The sequence below is a fragment of the Mizuhopecten yessoensis genome, unplaced genomic scaffold (assembly GCF_002113885.1).
Source record: "Mizuhopecten yessoensis strain PY_sf001 unplaced genomic scaffold, ASM211388v2 scaffold11017, whole genome shotgun sequence".
NCBI classification, from domain to species: Eukaryota; Metazoa; Mollusca; class Bivalvia; order Pectinida; family Pectinidae; genus Mizuhopecten; species Mizuhopecten yessoensis.
Window position 1 is genome coordinate 393768 of NW_018408837.1, and position 21234 is coordinate 415001.

General features: G+C 34.8%; 2 protein-coding genes across 2 annotated transcripts in view; one reads left to right on the forward strand and one right to left on the reverse strand.

Moving 5' to 3' along the window:
* Positions 1 to 3166: 3166 nt before the first annotated feature.
* Positions 3167 to 6578, forward strand: LOC110464629. Its single transcript, XM_021519958.1, has 2 exons — positions 3167 to 3283; positions 4977 to 6578. Exon 2 carries the CDS (start codon positions 5004 to 5006, stop codon positions 6576 to 6578), a length of 1575 nt encoding a protein of 524 aa, XP_021375633.1. The 5' UTR covers positions 3167 to 3283; positions 4977 to 5003.
* Positions 6579 to 8952: 2374 nt separating this feature from the next.
* The window catches only part of LOC110464655 (transient receptor potential cation channel subfamily M member 2-like), a 66287-nt gene continuing 54005 nt past the window's right edge, over positions 8953 to 21234 (reverse strand). The window contains exons 23-30 of the mRNA XM_021519991.1: positions 20063 to 20130; positions 19014 to 19138; positions 17860 to 17954; positions 16502 to 16702; positions 16004 to 16109; positions 15023 to 15130; positions 14074 to 14202; positions 8953 to 10628 (exon numbers count right to left, since the gene is read on the reverse strand). Coding sequence (XP_021375666.1) covers positions 10512 to 10628; positions 14074 to 14202; positions 15023 to 15130; positions 16004 to 16109; positions 16502 to 16702; positions 17860 to 17954; positions 19014 to 19138; positions 20063 to 20130 — 949 coding nt within the window. The 3' untranslated portion in view covers positions 8953 to 10511. The remainder of the gene's footprint in view (positions 10629 to 14073; positions 14203 to 15022; positions 15131 to 16003; positions 16110 to 16501; positions 16703 to 17859; positions 17955 to 19013; positions 19139 to 20062; positions 20131 to 21234) is intronic.

Consider the following 21234-nt stretch of genomic DNA (forward strand, 5'->3'; position numbering starts at 1 on the left):
ATTTTAAATGGATATTTTACAATAATTTAATATTGCTTGTAACAAGCATTTTCATTGGCTTAAACATTTATGTTATCAGCCCATAACATACAAAATGACGTCGCCGTTTGTAACGTCGCTTTTGATTGACAGATACAGCAGCGCGGTTTATTTAGATTTATTTTTCCAACCTCAGTCAGCCTTGTTCGCTTTGTGCTCAGTTATGACTAATTAGGTGGAAATATATGGCATTATTCTGGAGAATTGACATTTTCTTAAATTATTCTCGATAATAGTGAATACACGGATACTTCAGGAATGCATGTACAGGTAAAAACAATTTCATTAATTTCCTTATTCTTTGAAATGTTTTAACGGCGTTGACATTACGTCCGGAAACGAAAGTGAAAACACTGCCCCCTGATGATGGTAATTCTAAAGTACTGTGTTTGACCAGACTCTTGAATTACAAGTGATCTAGCGTCTGGTTGAACGAGACTATATACTTGTACGAGGCAGTGCAGAATTTTGTGTGAAACCGGTCACCATGGTCACGATCCTACCCCTAGCGTCTCGTTGACACAGGTTTCAGATCACCTGAGATCGACTATCTCTCACTCAAACCATACAGAATTCAGGTTCAGGTTCAAGTGCAAGTTCTTTACTAACTTTAAGTCTTGCGACTTATCAATGTAAACATATATTAAACAGGATATTTACATATGTACGAAAAGCCACATTGGTCACAGGAGAATGAACAATACACACATACAAACTGTCATATATCTGATCGGCGCTTATTTGCCGCTATCATATACTTTCCAAGATTACATAATTCTTTAATATTCTCTGTATGAAGTAATTTTAGCTTCGCATAAATATAAGTAAGGTAAGCAACAGTTTTATTCTGTCAGCCATTTCAGAGGATTGATGTACTGGGTAGTTGTGTATAAGTTCGGTCCGACACTGAGGGAAACTAGTCTGGGTTTTTTAGCAATTAAATGACTACGGTAAGATAGCTATTTTGTTAAGTATGTTGTGAAATTTAAACATCTTTACAATTGGTCCCGATGGCAAATGTAATAGAGTGCAGTATCTATGGAATTCATTAGTTCGTGACTTACTGACTATTAACATAGAAAAACACTATGAAGTTATTAGTTGCTTACAAATACGATAATATTGTTTACATTTCTTGTTTACTGCATGGCGATGATATCTATACAAAAAAATTGACATGTTACGTACTATATATAGAATATCTGAAAGCTAGATCTCATTCGTGACACCGCCTATATGAGATTACAGGCGGAAATAATGGAACGACATTTTGACAATTAACAGGACATTTTTAAACGTAAATACATTTGATCTCAAATGTCTAGAGGAAGAAGATACTATCTATAAATAACAAAAATAATATAGAATCAAAAACTTGTATACTGGAAATCAGGTTTTTTTCGTGAGATCCATATTTTAGCATCAATACAAAAAATCAATGGATCACCAGTTTCAATTTCTCGAAGATATTTTCCAAACACCTTTCCAAATAAATAGTTGATTCAATATCTTTATAGGTTTGAGGCCGTCAAGAATGAGTCGTATGAAGCTTAATATTATCACAAATAGGAAAATAATTATAAGCACAAAAAATTCGCATTCCAAAAAGTTGTAATTAGGGCGTTATATATAGTTGTTTCGGATTACCCAGAATCCCCGACCAGCAGAAGTTGTCATCAGATCCGCTCTATCGCAAACAGGCCAATTAATCAATATACCGCCTCGTACAAACATGCAGGCACGTCCTTCAATGCCTTTACCTTCCAATGGGAAGTTAAACTTTATAAAACCTAAAATCTAAACGTTGATTTAGTTTTTCATGTGAACACGCATTAACGTATTCAACGCTCGGTGAAGCACGGTTGGTATTAAACAAATAGCCACCGAGTGGTTAAGGCGTCTGACCAGTCATTAGCCCTCCTCCACCATTGGGTCGCGGTTCGAGGTCTACGTTGGGCAGTCGCCAGGTACTTTCCACAGGTCGGTGGTTTGTTCCGGGCACTCCGGTTTTCCTTCACTAACGAAATCTGACACGCCCTTAAGGATCCCTGTAACACTGCCAAAATCTTAACTTAATGTTAGAACATTTTTTTTGCGGCATGACTATATCTTTGATAAATTATTTCTGAAAAGAAAATCAAACCTTGCGGGATTTTTATGAGAAATAATAAAGATGAAAGAAACACAATATAATTAACAACAGTGTTCTGAGAGTTAATATACAGCCTGAACTCGAATAATGGACTTGTATGTCATTTCTCTAACCGACTGAGCTTTGTGCCTGGTCGACGGAAGTGTCCTGACCCAACTGTGCTACAATTATATCCAAACGGAAGTGTCCTGGCCAAACTGTGCTGCAAGTTATATCCAAACGGAAGTGTCCTGGCTCAACTGTGCTACAGTTATATCCAAACGGAAGTGTCCTGGCTCAACTGTACTACAGTTATATCTGAACGGACGTGTCCTGGCTCAACTGTGCTACAGTTATATCGAAACGGAAGTGTCCTGGCCCAACTGTACTACAGTTATATCCAAACGGAAGTGTCTTGGCTCAACTGTGCTACAGTTATATCCAAACGGAAGTGTCCTGACCCAACTGTGCTACAGTTATATCTTAACAGAAGTTAAGTATCCATGTCCCACTGCACTGTCGTTTTATTTCTGTTTATAGTATTTCCCTTTAACTTCCGGTTGGTTTGATTGTAGCACATTTTGGCTAGTACAATTGCGTTGACCAGGTAGCCCAGTCGGTTACAGCAGTAGTATGACAAGGGTGCCAGAGTTCGAATCCCGGTGTAGCCCCGCTGAAATTTTCAAAAAAACAATCCCGCTCGATAAGGTTTTCTTTTCAGAAATGATTTATCAAAGCTATAATCATGCTTGAAAAAAATCAATTCCGATGCTCAGTTTCAGTTTTTGGCAGTGGTATGAGGGTCTGGAAGGGAGATTACTCTAAATGCGAAAATCCACAGTGCGATGGAACATCCATCGTCCATTGATAAGACCTGTTAGTATGACGTAATCTCAAAGTAAATAGTTCCTTATCATGTTCTTCCTGGGTTATACACATTTGGCGTTTTTGATTGGGGTTATTCGTTTACAGGCAGACAAAACTGACTAATATCTATACATTTTTATCTTTAGTAAATATAATTCCTTCTTACATCGTCATACTGCGATTAAGCCCACATTGGACAGCTGGGTGTGTGAGGAAATCATAACTTGTTGTAACAAAACATTGCTGGTAAGATATATTGAAATTTCGTCGTTAATTTTAGTTGTAAATCTAAATTAAGTGTACTGTTATATGCTTGTAAGAGTCTTATACAATCATTCAATACTAATTTGTGACTATCCGTTTGCAAAATTCAAAATCTGCATATATTATTTTCTACGTGTATATATTATTTATCTGCAATCAAACTTTAAAATGTTTTATTTGCATTTGATAAAGTCATATCTATTTGAACCAGAATTTTAAGTGACAAAATACTTTTGACGGTTTCTTATATTATCTTGAACGAGTTTTCTAACTACTGTAAAAAAATATTGAAAAATGAAAAAAGAGAAAGTAAATAAAAATAAATCATTTTTGAAAAATGTTTTTTTCATTTCTCCAACAATTATCAAACATTGGTTGCGTATATAGTAAAACTGTGATTATAACATATTTCCAAACTGATTTATCTTATTGAAGACATGAAACAGCTGCTATTTTTTCTTTTAAAATATCTATATCATGAGTTAACGTTTTTCGTAGAGATCTCAACATATCAAAGGTTAATAGTGATTACTGTGTAAGGATTCTGCGTTCTGTTTTAAAACTCTTTAACCAATCTTAAATTATAACTCATTGTTTGAATGGTTTACCGTTCTCTGTATTGTAACACCGGACAATTTAATTACTGTTAACTACTGTGAATCATTTATATTTTCATAGCATGTCTCTAGATCTTTTTTTTTTCCTACGTTTGAATTCACGACTCAGAGAATCTTATATCAATACTGACGGTAACTTATCTGCGGTATAAATATACGCGAAGCATCTAATTTTACTTATTCTTCTCATTAAAGAAAACGCTATTACAAATCCTGGTAGATTTGTGTATCTGTTAGTTCGAAACATATTATTTATCAAAATGAGGAAATAAATCATTCTTTACGGTGTTATTAAGTCGGAGAGGTGTTAATCGCCAAAGTGATATTCAAGAGCGTTTAAACCGCCCGCTTGAAGCAAGCCTCGTGTTCGGCAATCAGCCATTTTATCCTTCTGGTTAAAATTGCTCTGCCATGCCTTAAACTATGGCGGTTAATCTAAAAAAAAAACCACACATTTTTTTTCTGTAAAAATCTCTTACTGAACAAACAAAATTCGATATATCAGGTGGTATATTATACAACAGTAAAACGATAATGTGTTTTTTTTCTAAATATTCGTATTGTATTATAACGATGCTTATAAGGAGATCATCATATGTATTGCCCTAAGGTTCTGCTTTCAATAATGCATACCTCCTCTGCACTCTCAATTTTTTCAAGACATAATCGAAGTTCCTGTAAACGCCGTCTTGTAAACTATACACGTTTATTAGGTACGTATACCTGTGATCTCAGTTATCCATAATCGTAATCTTCCCGGTAAATTTTCCCGGTACACAGGATTCGCCTTGTGTCCCTTCAAAGTGATAGCGGTGAGGACATTTTCGCATTGTCATTACATGTAATTCTGAAATCGAATTATTCTTTATTTGTGAATATCTGTAATCTTTATATTGAATCTATAGATGAGAAGATATATATCGCGTGTAGATATTTTAGTACTTATTCACTTACCGCGAAAAATACAAATAATTCCGCACCGCGAACGTTCCACTTTTAAAGCATGAATTTCAGTTATTTTCGTTTGGCAGTTATCACATTTATGTTTCTCATTGTAGATATTTGTTGAAACAATACTCTTTACAATGAAAAGGAAAATCTTGGCCTTACTTCGAGCATTGTTCGTTATACCATTTATGGCAGGAACCAGACGAAACAGTTCCGGTTCGTTCCGCTTCTATGATTGTAGCACTTCATCCATAATCATGTTCCTGCTACTTCTTGCATCGATAATCGTCTTCACCGGAAGTCTTTCAATCGAAAGTGGAGCAATGCAGCGTGTGCAAGTAATTAAAGTGTTTTTGATACTCACTGACACAACCGGTATTGTAATGTGTGCTCTGATTGGTCACCTTATCTACAAGAACGGTGTTCCATCTACCGAGTCGTCGGGATCTCAAAGTATCAAACCAAAGTATATACAACTGGGCTTCGTTTGGCTGTTTGCAATATTGTCATCAGTATTCTTCTGTTTTAAAGCTGCTGTCGAGATGCAGTGCTGGAATTCCTTCTCTCCGACGCAGATTGCTGATTCCATTCTCCGGGTTATATTAATCTTAAGCCAATCCGCAGTACTGCGATATCTTCAATCATACAAAATAGAAGGAATATCGTTAACAAAATATGCAATACGAGTTTTAATTGGTGTCAATGTTTGTCTTTGGGTAAACACATTCATCCGTGACAAAACATTATTGAACAAAAATACTCCAACGGATCATCAACATAACATTTCCGATTGGATAGAGTGTGCTCTAAATTCTACATCCGGGTTACTTTACTATAAGTCGAAGAAATTCCTTCTTCCGGCTTGTGTGGAGTTTATGTTATTGTGCATTACTTTGCTGACTGAAATCAGTTCTCTGCATTCCTCAGATAATGAGACCATCGAAGAAATGGATGAGAAACATAGCGGCGAAAATTCACTGAACATTGGGTATGAAGAAAACACTCCTCTTTTACCAACAGTGGCTCAGAACAACAGGCATGTTGTTAGGTCATCAATATACGTATACATTTTTATAATTTGTAGCGTGTTGCTGCTGTTACCTAATCTAACCTTACATAGCATGCATGCATTGTTTTCCCAAGACGATATGGCAATACCTGTGATATTGTACGAAATTGCAATGAAATCTATTATGATCATTGCGGTTATTTTGGGGTTTTATTACACAGAGACTGGCATGGTTTTTCCAACACCGAGTGCCCGAGCTTACAGCACCAGGGAAATGCTATTCCTGGGATCTGTATTGGCCGTTTTTAATCAACACTGTTTCGCAGTAATGGCTGGTTGTCTTTCTGACACCGATGGATCACAGGCCATTGTTGCAGGAAATTGCATTAACATTATCCAGGATTATTTTCAAAGTGTTTTTCTCCTTCACGCTGCTAGTTGTGTACGAAAACAAACTCACAAGAAAGGTACTGGCTTTATTTGCATATGTACTTTTCTTGCTATTACAAACTTTGGATGTTGGATAGTGAATAACTTCATTGTTGGTCACACTGTCACGCGCATTGAAGATTCACAGATAAAGGTCCTCAGACAAACGGTGTGGCATATTTTGAACGAATTGTTTGGACCTCTGACCATGTACTATAGTTTTACATCAGCTTTCGCTTTCCATACACTTTACATTAAATTCAGAGCAAATTAGTACGTACTGATGCCATGCAAGGCTATCATCCTCGATACTCGGAACTCGGCACTAGTTACGCGGCAATATGTCACAGCAAAATTAAAGGCTCAGTGTATGTCACATGGTGGATGAGACAAGAAGACTAGTTCGATACTTTGGTGAACATCAAAAGAATCTCGTGGTCGCGTAACGGTGAAAATTAACTGGTTTTGAATTCGGGTGTCGTTTCTCTGTTATCTTCAAAGGACAGATATCAGCCAAGCGATTAGTCAGCATTTTTCTACCTGAGCCCAATCAAACAGCCATCTTCGAGCCTTCATTTGCGCTATGACATATTCCCGGGGTGCAGAGAGCGAAAGTGAGCGTTACTCATGGAGTATCGATGATGCGATGCTTTGTGTGCGAGGAAGGTAAGAATATGCTATATATGTTGAGTCGATCACAATATGAGGGATATATTCTTGGATTGTTTATATAAAACATCAGGTTTAAGCTAAACATCTATCGTAGCAACACATTGTAAATTCAAATGTCATTTAAGGTTTAACAGGCATCATTTATTATATTTGCGTATACGTTATGGATACTTTAGGCATAGTTGTTTTCTTGTTTTGACCCTTGGTACCGCAGATGAGCCCTACATGAACGGAATGGACATATGGCGAAATAGATGCCTACTTTGTGGGGCTGTCTTAAACTGTTTCTTTAAATCATATAAGGTAATTTGTTACTTCAAATATCTAGTGTTTACTCAAATACACTTCATTAAAAAGATACAAAATCTCAAATTTGTATTTGCGTGGTGTCATTTGCGATGATGTTCTTTCAATATTGATTCTGTTTCATTTTAAAGATTTTGCTAATTCCCTTTGCTATTTTTAGAACACTGTTATGGTGATATAAATTCAAAATGATTGATAATGGAATTTCTCCAATAGAAATAAGAAAAATAAAGTTATGTACATACATGTGTAACAATGACTACACTCGGTACGCTACGGGTACAGTTAAGTTATATATTTAACAAACAAGACATTCGGTGCGCTACGGGTACAGTTAAGTTATATATTTAAAAAGCAAGACATTCGCTGCGCTACGGGTACAGTTAAGTTATATATTTAACAAACAAGACATTCGGTGCGCTACGGGTACAGTTAAGTTATATATTTAACAAACAAGACATACGCTGCGCTACGGGTACAGTTAAGTTAAATATTTAACAAACAAGACATTCGCTGCGCTACGGGTACAGTTAAGTTATATATTTAACAAACAAGACATTCGCTGCGCTACGGGTCCAGTTAAGTTATATATTTAAAAAGCAAAACATTCGCTGAGCTACGGGTACAGTTAAGTTATATATTTAAAAAGCAAGACATTCGCTGCGCTACGGGTACAGTTAAGTTATATATTTAAAAAGCAAAACATTCGCTGCGCTACGGGTACAGTTAAGTTATATACTTAAAAAGCAAGACATTCGCTACACTTAGGTTACAGGTGTGTAATATACTTAACAAGCAGGACATCCCCTACGCTACGGGTATACTTAAGTTACACACTTATCAAGCACGACATTCGCTACGCTACGGACAGAGTACGGTTAAGTCTTTAATAACACGACACTCGGCACGCTATTGATGTACAGTTTAGGTATGCAATAAACAAGCACGACATTCGCTACCTTACTACCTCTTATCGAACATGTAGTGTAAAGTGTATTTTTGGCACTTTTTCTTCCTTACATGTTTTCTCTTTGTGAACAAAATCAGCTAATCGTGTCGGAAATACGTACGAAGTTTGAGAAGAAGAAAAAAATAACTAGGGGTGACTCAAGGATTACACGTTCCTGACACTTGGCAATGGTCGCAATAAAGCTTGGTAAGAGTAAAGTAATAAAAGATTAAGGGATGTTTAAATACAGAAACAACAAATCGAGAACATGTAATATACTTTCATGATTTGTTGAAACTGATAAGAATGATGTGATTTAAAAATTTATTTTGCTTTAAATCCCTGGTTTCTTATTGGAATTAAATTTTGATTTTTTTTTACCAACCACTGGTTAAAGATTGCAATTCATCAAGCGACTTGAGCCTGGTAGCGACACCACTGGCGTGCAATTTTTGTATGTTATTTGAGTTGACGTATTACACAAGATGAAATAGCAAGCCCAATTCAATATCAAATAGCTTTTGAAATATATCGTAGTGGGGAACAATAACTGTGTCTTCGTGATTTGTAAATACGTACGTATGTTTGATATCAAGAAGACTTAAGATGGTCAAAAATATTATTAAGATTTCCTTTAATTTTAACTTAATCATTTACAACAAAATAACCATACTTACATTTTTTCTATGTTGAATTTTATTATCAAAATATCACAGACATTAGCATATCACAGATATGGAGATATTTTTTTTAAAATACATGAATATACAATTTAAAGAAAATTACTAATATAGCCAAGACATGAAATGAGTCAAACAGCAGCTTCCACTTTATAAATATTCAGTCAAATCGTCTCATGCGACCATTCCTTTTAAAAGACCACTTGTGTGAAGGGACCGCTTTTTTATTTCCCCAAAAGGGGGAGGGGGTGTCTCCTTTTGCAGATTGAACTGTACATCACATACAATTCTTTCTATGCAATATATAGTTATATAAAGTATCGATTTCCTTAAGCAATGAATGTCGTGTTGATTTAACACATTAACTTTAAGGTATGACTCTAATTACTTTAAATCTATGAAACGCAAGACTGCGCCCGTATTCATGAAATCGTTCACATTCTCAAGTATGAATTATGTGCTCAAGCCAACTTTCTTTTAACCAGCTTTAATCATGTTACACTATCAAAACGTCAAGAGTAAACTTTGAAAACAGTATTCGGCGTAAATCCCCCCAAATTATTTCAAAGTTATTGAAAAAATAAATTATCAAGGGTACGAAAACTGGGCTGTGGCACAGAATCTAGGATTGAGCATGAAAACGGTTTCATGAATACGGGCCTTGACTTGATATTTAAACAATCAAATAACATTTGACAAAATTATTAAGAACTGAGAATTTGTCTCAGATGTAGAATATGATATTGTAATGCACCATCATATTGAAGTAATAGCACTCTCGCTTTACATTACTCGCTTCATAAACAATCTCTCTATATAGTGCTTGTTAGCTGTTTCACCCTCCACTTACTACAGTTACTTTATTGAGAGTATCTCTTCCACACAAATGTATGCATAGATAACACTTCAAATATTATATTTCATATTAATTTACCTGTAACCAATCAATTAGACATTCATTAATATGTGTTCGCTGACATACAATGTTTCACATATTCACCATTGAAAAACATATAAATTGTCAATCATTTTTGTGACCAATGGTTCCCGGATTCTAATGCATCATAACCTAAAAATCATACTCACCTTAACGTATCATATCAGTAAGTTTAAACATATTTTATTGATCCAATGATTCAAAAGGATTGGACAACATGTTATTCAAAGTATAACTTGTATCTGTTTCACTACTTGGTATGCTAAAACGCAATTGCTTTTTTCTGAAATAATGAAACTAAAATGCATTCATCATTTTTCTATCATTCTGACGCGGGAGTGTATAGAGTTAACCTCTGTTCACCAAACGTGGTATTCCATTTCGTAGACGAATTATAAATGTGTTAGGCAAATATCGTGCAAGCGGATTTTCCATCGCAAGTATCATTTTGGGATGTATTTTTCAGTAGAACTTCGAAAGACACTTTTTATCTTGTTTGCAGTTTACCAGATGGTATAAATAGGTAGCAGCATATGTGACAGAAAATAAAAGATATCCCGGTGTCCCTCCAGATGACATCTTGTTCTTTTGGTTGCTACGAAGGGCGGGTATAATTTTGCGTACAAGATAACAAGCCTATTTTTTTCAATGTTCTTAAGGTGTTCAAAATGATGCTCGAAGACTTTTTGCAATACTTTTCAGACACCGGTATTGTTCTGTGCTATTCATGTCACGAGAGGACGCTGTTTTCCACACTGCTAGATGAAGTAAGCCATCCTCCTACAACAATTGAAAACATCAGTGTAATTATACTTTTTTGACGTTATGGGCGCGTCGAAACTGTTTTCAAGGAACACCCATCCTGGTTTAGAGCTATGTCTATAACGAAATCACAAAGAGAATACCGCCGCGTCAACAACCTTGAATTTAAACTCTACATTGATAAAACAAGGGGATATTTAAATACAGGAAAGTTGTACATGGATATATCGGATAACAAAAGCACACACAAATTTGACCAGGACTTCTTGAAAGATAGCGCCTTCTGCTTCATGTAAATCTTGGGGAAAAAAATCGAAGAAATATCACGTCCTCAAAGCGAGAACTAGGCCAGAGATAACGAAACAAAAATAAAACAACACTTATAAGCGTGAAAACAATATCGTCCTTCATATCAAGCGAGAAGTTAGCATAAGACGACGAAATTTGTCTATAGGCCTATAGTCTTCATGACACTGCATCGTTCATACAGAAATAGCACTGATTCCATACTTATCAGTTTAAGTAAACTCCTTCAAATCAACGCAAAAAAACGCTTTGAATATGTTCACAATACTACACGACAAGTTTATTAAAATGATTAATATAGAAAGGTTGCGCTTTTCTGGGGAATTATCTTTTTTAAAAAAAGACAATAAATAAAAAGTTAATATTAAGTTATTCAGCTACACGAGAAATATAACGTAAAACATCCACGTACAACTGCCAAAAAACTGTTACGACGCACCAGAAACATTTCGTCCGGATGACTTTAGCTTTGGTAAAATATTTCTATAAAGAAAACCATACGTCTGAACTTTTATGTAACAGTACAAAATGTAATAAAGATAAAAAATAAAAATAAAAAGTTAATCAACAACATTTTTTCTGAGTGTAAAATCTCTCGGGGCTAGTACCATGGACAGCAATTTGTTATGCTGTTGATTTTACCACACTAAACAACATGGCAAACGAAAGTGTCCTGACCCAACTGTGCAACAGATATGTCCAAAACAAAATTTGGGGGAAGTAACCGTCAATACGAAAAATACACAGTTCGTTTGGACAGGGATCCTTAATGAAACAAAAGTTTAATGTGACATTTACATATCACCTTAGTAGGTGATTTTATTTCTTCAACACCATAATGCAGGTGTTTAGCAACAAATACAATGACTGAGTTTGAAAAAATCAAAAGAAATCACTTGAGTAATTTAAATGATAAGTAATAAATACCATGTGTGAAATTTTACGCTTTTTTGTTTACTACAATAACATTAATTGTCATATATTTGTTTTTTCGAAAACAAACGGCCAACAGAAATCACTCTCAGCAATATGGCGCACGGAATGGACCACATCAACACGGGTAAAGGATTCGAAAGTTTACTCGACAAACGAAAAAATGTTGAATTTGCTAAGATCACAATGCAAACAACAATGTGTTTATAAACATGCAATTTTTATTTCTGTAAATGGAATCAAATTTCCTAGCTTGTGTTTCGTCGCATAAGAATCACATTATGTCTTATGTATATGATCTCTATTTTCGATGTTAAATATTTGTGAGTCGAAGTCCCGATGTTTCGATTTTTTCCAGATGGTCCCGCAAAGTTCGAAACATCGACTGTATTGGCTTGATAAATTATCAATGTAAATATCACATGAAAAGTGCGTAAAAATATCTAGTGCTAAATAACGTAATATACCGGAAGCAATTGGGTTAAGGTCGAATAACATAGTTTTTAATAAAAAGCAGGTTAGTCAAATACTGAATTAACATCATCATCAATAATAGGTTTATTCATAAACATTCAATAATGTACTTTGTTGAAATTATGTTGTTCCCTGTCTGTAGATTAACACACAAAATATCAATTACGATCTAATCTTAGCACGCGGAAGTTAGAATCGAGTGTCTGAGTTATTGTTAGTGAGTCGCCGTTCGGTTGTTAAGTATCTGAAAGTTTAAATTAGGGAAGTATTAAACAGGAAATACTCTGAATAGCATTCCTTTTTAGCGTGAATTAAACCTAGTTGCGGGATCGAACAATGATATTGAAACTAGCGGAAGAAATTCGTAACTTGTTTCACATACTATACAGAAATAATTTTTCGTGAGTACATATATTTGCTTTTATTTTTCAAACGACTCATTTTTATTTGCGCTGAGAATGTCATAATACAAAAAATATCTCCTTGTAAACAACGTTTCTTTTGTTACAGTAACTTCGCTAGTAGTCGAACGCGGCGGTGCAAATAGTTTGGAAGATCAGATTTTGAAATTTTATTACAAGTTGCGTGGTGTCTTATGCTTAAATAATTGAGTTAAAGGAACTTACATGTAGTCTAGTCGGCGATAAGAGACTAGATGTTAACAAAGACAATGGCCTCGAATGTTCCCATTGCAATGTGAGCAATGCTTATGAGATTATCTTACACAACACACAAGCCCCTACCTTGGCGTCGTCAATGTGACCAAGGTTACTATGTACTTTACCAAGTGTCTGTCCAAGAAGCCGAACACGGGAAAAATGTTTTCCTTATCCAGTGTTCTACCGATGAATCTAAAGCGACAGTCAAGCTAGCCGAATGCTATATTGGGTTTGTTGTTCATGTGAAAGAGATACCAACAGCAAACTATTTATGAAGGCAATGCTATCAGATGTCGCCATCAGGTCAGACAAGGTAAAGGTGAAGACAACGGGAACTTTAACGGTTTCCTCCCATCCCTGCGTGTCAACAACACTGATTAACATATTGATAAACCGAGGTTATAAAAACGTGTTTCATAAGTGTTCTTAAATAAATAAAAAGTGTAATTTGCAACTGCTAGTACGTTAACGGTTTCTAGAAAATGGTAAATTTCAAAATAATTGTATGGTTCTGATAATATATATAGCTGTTCACAGAGAGAGTAACACCGCTGAAGAAATAAGGTTAGCATCTTCGAAAGCACCCTGCATCAAATGAACACAATATGCAAAGACTTTGTCAAAATCAGGCCATTAAATTTTCTCAAGATACACGGCAAATATTCAATATTTAGGACGAACGATAGGGTGGAAAACGGGAAAAGGAGTGAATAGAAGGTCAGACAACAAAGTTCTTTCTAGTAAAACAAGTTACGAATTACCTTTAGTTTGAAATAAAGACAAAATGCAATCTTAAATCGTGTTTATATAGGCACAGCACTGTTGACAACTAGAGACTCAAATATATTTTTTAATAATAGCATACAACATGTAAGATAATCCTACATGTACCTGGAAGATAAAGTTGTTAAGAGAAGTATTCTGCTGTAAGCTTTGGCTCTAGTAAAACTAGTGGGAGACTCATTACCATAAGTTTGAAATATATACAAAATGCAATATTAAATCGTGTTTATATAGGCACAGCACTGTTGACAACTAGAGACTCAAATATAGCATTCACTAATATCATACATCATGTCATATAATCCTACCTGGAAGATAAAGTTGTTGAGGTAAGTACTCTGCTGTAAGCTTTGGCTGTCGTCCATAAATGATTTGGTTGTGACCTCAATCCAGGCATTGTCAGTGTTTCGCAGACTGTCTACATAACCTAGGTACACCTTTAATACAAAAGCAAGATGTCGGTACATAAACTCTTCAATATTTAATAACGTCATACAAGTTAACGTCATACAATGTATTTAAGAGTTATATTCGTGCCACATTTCAAAAAAAAACTTTGCTTGATTAAGGAAATGTTAAACTTTTAGCAATACCTATATTCTTCTGTCATCAATTCTTGTGTACACAGTACCTTTAATAATTCATCTTTAATTTTCACATTTGTAATTAATTTTTGGATATATTTCAATTTATCGATCATGTCTAAATTGTCAATCTTAAAACATAGTTTTGTAGTTCCTTCGTTTTTGGAATTCCTTTGGAATGGAGGGTCATTTAACGGTATGGTAACATACCTCCTTAAAGTAATTACAAGCTTGAATGAAGTCACGTTTGACCAATTGTAACTATTTTCCAATCCATCTATATAATGTGTTGATACAAATTACAATTTGTGGCTTCATGGTTCAGCCAAATTCACTTTCCGGAAAATTATAGTCATGACTGAAATAAGTTCTGAAAGATCCCGGTACAAATGTCAAAGACTGACTCCGCACTAGAAACATTTTCTCGGCATAGCTACAGCTTTATTAATTATTTCGCTGGTCAAGTCTTGATGCTGCTATAACCTAAACCACATTATGAAAGTAATGTACGGATGAAAATTAAAAAAAACCCACAGAATTATTAAAAATGGTCGGATTACCGATGCTATATAATTAACAAATTCAATGTCGGGTTTTTTTTGGCCAGAGTAAAGAGTGGACGCATACGTAAGCTAAACACACTGACAAACAACATCAGTAGGATGCAACTGACCTCTTGACCTTTCTGAAACATGGACTCTAAACGTTCCGTTGGTTTTCCTGTCACGTTCGGAATTAACTCTTTGACAACTGCGTGGTCTACCTTTTCAGTGGCATGCTCCTATATAACGAAACATAGAAATGGTTTATAATAAAATGTAACGTATTCAAATACTGTCAAAGTGGAAATCATCGCAGTATGGCAATGCAGATTTCATAAACGTGAAATTCTCTACAGGCGACACATATATTTGTAGATATCCAAATAATATATATATATATATATATATCTACATTATACAATGTATGACATATATTTCAGAACCATTGGCAACTTAAATAAAATCCTGACAGCGATCAGTTTGTAGAGTCAAAACGAGAACATTACCACAGGCGAACATTTCAATTTTAAAGCATGCATTATATGTATTAGGATAGGATATAGTCCTCACTTGATTTCAGCACAAAACTATCTTGTAAGATACAGAAACAATATATAAAGATACGAAACAAAACAAAACTCAATCTAAATTAAATTATGTGGATTCAGAAGCTAAACAAAGTAAGCATTTACTGTACCTTATGTCACATAAGGGGTTCTGTATGAAAGTAATTCATTAAGAGGTGTTTTATTGATCAACTCATTCACCCCTGAAATTTCATAATGAACTATTCCAACCTTTGAATTGGAAGAGTTCAAATGCATCTTCAGGAGTGAATGAGTTAACTAATCAATGTTTTCTCATAAATATTATTTTCACTCATACAAACATGTCACAATATCTATTTGACGTAGACAATTCATGCTTTTATGTATACATTTAAAGACATATCTAAAAGAATGTTCAACAAAGCCTCGAATGCCAATGGGACCCGCCCTATCAGTACATCGGAGTTCAACAATTATGAATTGTTCTAGACCACACAATCTACCAGAGTTGTTTTAATATAAGATCAAAAATATATGTGAATGGTTGACGTCACAACTGCTTACCGGATAAATTGACCAATCACCGTCAGATGTTCGTTTCCAGGAAAGGAATTGAAACAGGGGTTTTCCTTTTCGTAACATCTTTTTGCCAGTAGTGTCTGTTGCCCACCTATAAAATAGACGTAACTCATATCGTTGGAATAACACGTAATGTAGTTTATATAATAAAATGTTATATTAGAATTAACGTCAAATTTGAAAATAATGTAATTTTTCCTAATCTCGTCATTTTTAAATGATCGTATACCTCGAGATTTTTCACAACTTTCAAAAGTTAAAATCAAGGAGAAAAATCTTGAAAAGGCCTAACTCAGCAATATCATGTTTTGTTGATTCGTGCATTTTGAAGATCTTGTCACGACAGGGAACATAGAGGATATAAACAACATAAATTAAGGCTTCCTGTGGCAACACTATCGAAGCCGCATCTTAAGTCCTTTTAAGTGATCTGTGATCAACTTAATCAGTAACTCATTACAGGACATTGCTGTTACATCATACCTTGTGACTATCAACTTGTTTTCGTGATTGGGTCCCCATACACCAAGACACCCACGCCCTATAATGCCAGTTCTACCGACAGGATTGCGTGGGACGCCCGATTCCACCTTGTATTTTCCGAGAACGCTCCGCCTATCGGTACCATATTCTTTGTCGTATTCGTTCCACGACAAAGAAACTTTTGATTCGAGAAGCATGCTCCTGGAAAAAAATAATCATGAAATGTCGTCAAGTTTTTTTTTATAAAAATATATCAATGACATTAATATTAACTTGTTTTATATATTCTTTTTAATTTAATATATTGTTTTGGTTAACACATGGTTATAACAGCAGTGCAGTGTCGTTTGTAAAATTACAGTGAATAGAGGAGAATATTAATGCATATTCTTCATATAAAAATTCCGAATAGAAGTTTACACATTATTTCTATAATCACTAAAATATGTTCACCATAAGTGGATATATTCCGTCTTTGCGTATTGCAGAGTTATCTTCTCTTGAGAACAGGTATTGATTGTTACGTCATTTGTTTGTGTAAGAAAATTACGTCGTTTTCTCAAAAATTGATGACGTTACTCTCACAAACCAATGACGTAACAATCAATCCGTAGCCTGCATGTCGACTTAACGTTTAGTGTAAATGTGAAGTTCCGTCTTTATGATATAAATCCTTTCTCAGAAAAGAGTCCAATATCACTCTGAAGAATTTGTTTTAATAATGTTTGGGATAACAGTGTTCATACAGCGACGTCTGTTGTGTCCGGTAGGGCAGTTTAACAACCTCAAATGAAATAACATCATCAAATGTTTTGAGCTTATATTTCACTTTTCTTGTTGAATTTGAAGTGCTGATTTAACCGCGAATGATATGACATCCCAGATGTTTTTCTCAATTTTATTATGTAGTAATTATGAGATAACGCTGTCGGGATTACTAGATACGTAATTTTGACAGCCTCCGTACATTTAAAAATACTTTACGTGGCACTAACGATTTACGTACATGTACGATTGATTACTCTGCAAATGCGAAAAATATGTTGTTTATTAAATTTGATAGTCGATTCAGCCATGTATTAGGACTTTTAAATACAGTAGGGACTGTGTTTGCTTGAATTGTACGTCCTTTCATAAGCTATGGTCGATTAAGGACGTGCCAGGTTTTGGTGGCAGAGGAAAACCGGATTACCTGGAGAAAAAACACCGACCTGCGACCAGTACCTTGCGATTGCCCCACCTGCGACTAAGTGGTGGAGGGTTAGTGATAGTAGACGGTCAGGCGGCTAATTTAATTGGCAACCACGGCCAATAGAGAGTCACATAAAGATCTCAATCCAAAATGATATAAATATTACCTATCCGGTTCTGCTTTCGGCATATCTCCGTCACCTTCTGTCGATTCTTTATGTTCTTTGTCTAAAAGTTTTGGATCGTAGTCTTTGTATTTGGACTGTAATGTGATATGCAAATACAGTGTACATTGAAGAATATTGACAAATACATGTAACCAATGGATTTATTTATTGATATTTTGATGGTGGATTGCTATCAATAAATGGTTGAGCCAAACGATGAAATTTCGATCTTTTACAGAATAAAGGCGTACAATTTGCTTAAGCAGTTTTGATGGAATAAAACTGTATTAAAAAACCTTTCAGGATATTAATGCGAAAATTTAATGCCATTTTTTTATTTCTTTTTACAAAATTTCATATAACCTTTTTAAAAATCATTTATGTTCGAAAACTTGTTTATATTTCAATTTTAAAAATAAAATAAAAAGGAAACCGTCTACATTGTTTAATCTGGATTTTTTTTATATAACAGAATGTTTACAGCATTATAAAATGTTAACTTCTTTGTTACTTTCATTGACCAAATATGGGCATGCAACCGTCATATTGTAGAGTATAACAATGAATATTTGCTTTCCTGCTTTATCCCTATGCACGACCTGGAACAGCTACCAACGCGATGCCCCTTTACAGTCAGTGGCATTCCTTGATGACGCAAGCTTCCCAAATCACAAAACGTGGCAGCTATTATATAGGTCTTCTTCTCTTTTACTCATTTGCTTTCCTTCAAAATCATATTTTTTCATGGCCCTTTTCGTGATCAAATGATCATACCCAGACAAGTTCGTAACTTGCTGAAATGTATTCGTTTCTATATAAACAGCCAATCAATAGCCTAGATTTTATCATGTGATGTAAACAGCCAATGAATATCTTACATGTTCTCACGGGATACAAATATACTACATTTTATCACGTGACTGAAACAACCAGTTAATATCCTAAATGTGTTCACGTGAAACAAATATCGAAGGTTTTATCACGTGATTTAAACAGAAAAAATGAATATCCTAGATTGTATCACGTGATGTTAACAGCCAATGAATATTTTCATATTTGATCATGTCATATTAATAGTCAATGGATATTCCTAGATAAAGAAACGAACATCAAGCGGTGTTAATAAAAAGGCTAGAACTTCAGTGTCCACATACCTTCCACGACACGAGACTGTCCGGTACCGGAAACCGCATGACACTCGATGAAGGATACAGACAAGCACGCGACAGGTAATGCAGCTTGGATTTCTTTACTGTGATAAATTCTTCAGTCGTTGCCTCTGTAATTAAACATATTCTACATTTTGTAGTAAAATGTTTAGCCAATATTGAAAAAATTAAAAAAACGTGGACACGTAAGTTACGATTTCATTATGATCTATACTTGTACTTCTGACAATTTGATCGTTAAATTAAGTACGTAATGTTGCGTTGCGCACAAAAGCTGGTTCGCATTTTTGACTTAGAACCTTTGAAGTACGTTCTGACTATATCCGCCCTATAAATAAAACAAAAATAAAGGAGATTTTGGTCTGAGGTTCGCATATCATCGAAAATAGTCAAAGTGAATATTTATTTGACATGGCAACGAAACCGCAGGTGCTACGTTTCGAGTAGGTTGTTTAGATAAAGAGTAAAGCGAAAATAGTATAAAATATCTTCAAAATTTATAAGATATGAGAAATACCAAGTCAGAGAATTAATAACAAGACTAACCAAAAGAAAAATATTGACATTGTGAACTTACATATCAGTTTTTATATGTCTACATATGTAACCAGGTAATCATAATTGTGGTATCACTCTACTGCTCTGTGTCGCTGGTAAAACTCAATTTGTGACAGAAAAATCACGACATACCGCCCCAAATTTTAAAATATGATTGGGCCTTCCATGCTCTAACTGAAACAATCTTAACTACAGAAATTGTGTTATTTTAGAAATTTGGGTCACTGATGAAGATTATCAACATCGGTAATACTCAAAAGTAGGCAGCATGACATTGATCTTCCGGGGACACACTATTGCTCGTGACGTCATTGATAAACAATTTCATAATTATATCGGAGTCAGTTTTATCATTGACGCCATTTAAAATTACCATCAGGCTTCATATGCACATGAGAAGTTCGCAATTTATATATAACTGCTTGACCAATGAAATGCCAAGTAAGTAAATTATAAGTTTAACATTATATATTTACCTTCATTACCTGTTTTTCTCATCTGATTTGCGTATAGCTCCTCTTGTTTTGCAAGCAATGCATCTAACCTGTTGGGAAACGGATGCAATACAACATAAATAATATTGATGTATTGGATAACACTCATCCGGTTATTGTTTGTAGGGTGTACAGGGTATAACGTCCTATTAACAGATAATGTTATGAAAAGACGTGCCTCTATATATATGTGTTGTGTAGGCGTGCATGTGAGCATTTAACCGAGCAGACGAGATTGAGAGACAGCTGACAATGAAAGTCTTTAATATAAGGAAACTCATGATATGAACTGTTCAAAATATTGGCGGATTTCTGCTCCACAGTCCTTTAAAAAGGAAAACACTGCGGTAAAACAGACGATATCGAGAAACAACTGGCAATGTAGAACATAAATACAAGAAACATTATGATGGAAAATTTTCAAAACATCACTAGATATACGAAGAATGAAGTCGAAAAAATGTTTTAAATCTAAATATTAATTAAGGACTCCCATACCAACACTATATCTATAAATTGGAAACACTTTCTACCTGTATGATCAACCAACTTTAATCAATCATTTCTGAAAACGAATATCATACCTTGCAGAACTTGAACCTTGAAATTATTATAACGGCTTAAAAACGATAACAACTGTGTTTTATATTCAGTTTTTAGAATAAAATAAAACGGTGGCAAGCGAAGTTTCGAACCTTGAACCTTGAACCTCCGATCAAATACGGTTGCACTCTAACCACCTTTGCTACCTTTTCAGCGGTAGTTTTCTGGTCAAAAGTCCCACTACAAATGTATTCCAATAACCAAAAACAAAATTAATTGGGAAATATCTGGGGGGTTTCATTGAAATGCACAGACGTTAAAACACAAGAACTAACCACGCAGTGTTTGTTACGTGCATGAATTTTTCTATTAATAAACATTATTGGCGATGCATGCCAAACTGTGGCCTCTTCAATAAAAAATAGAAATATAGAAATGCCAATATGTGGCTTCGTTAATACAAAAGAGGAATTTGATACAAGCAAAAGAAGAAAGAGACAGGCCAGAGCTATTCTTTAATTTACCATCATTAGCTATAAATAGACTTGTTGTTTTACAATGGAAGGGCGATACTTGCCCCTAGAGATTAATGGCTGATAATTTACGATCTC

Excerpts from the sequence above, each read along its gene's own strand:
- LOC110464629 (XM_021519958.1), top strand. The coding sequence starts at position 5,004 with ATGAAAAGGAAAATCTTGGCCTTACTTCGAGCATTGTTCGTTATACCA.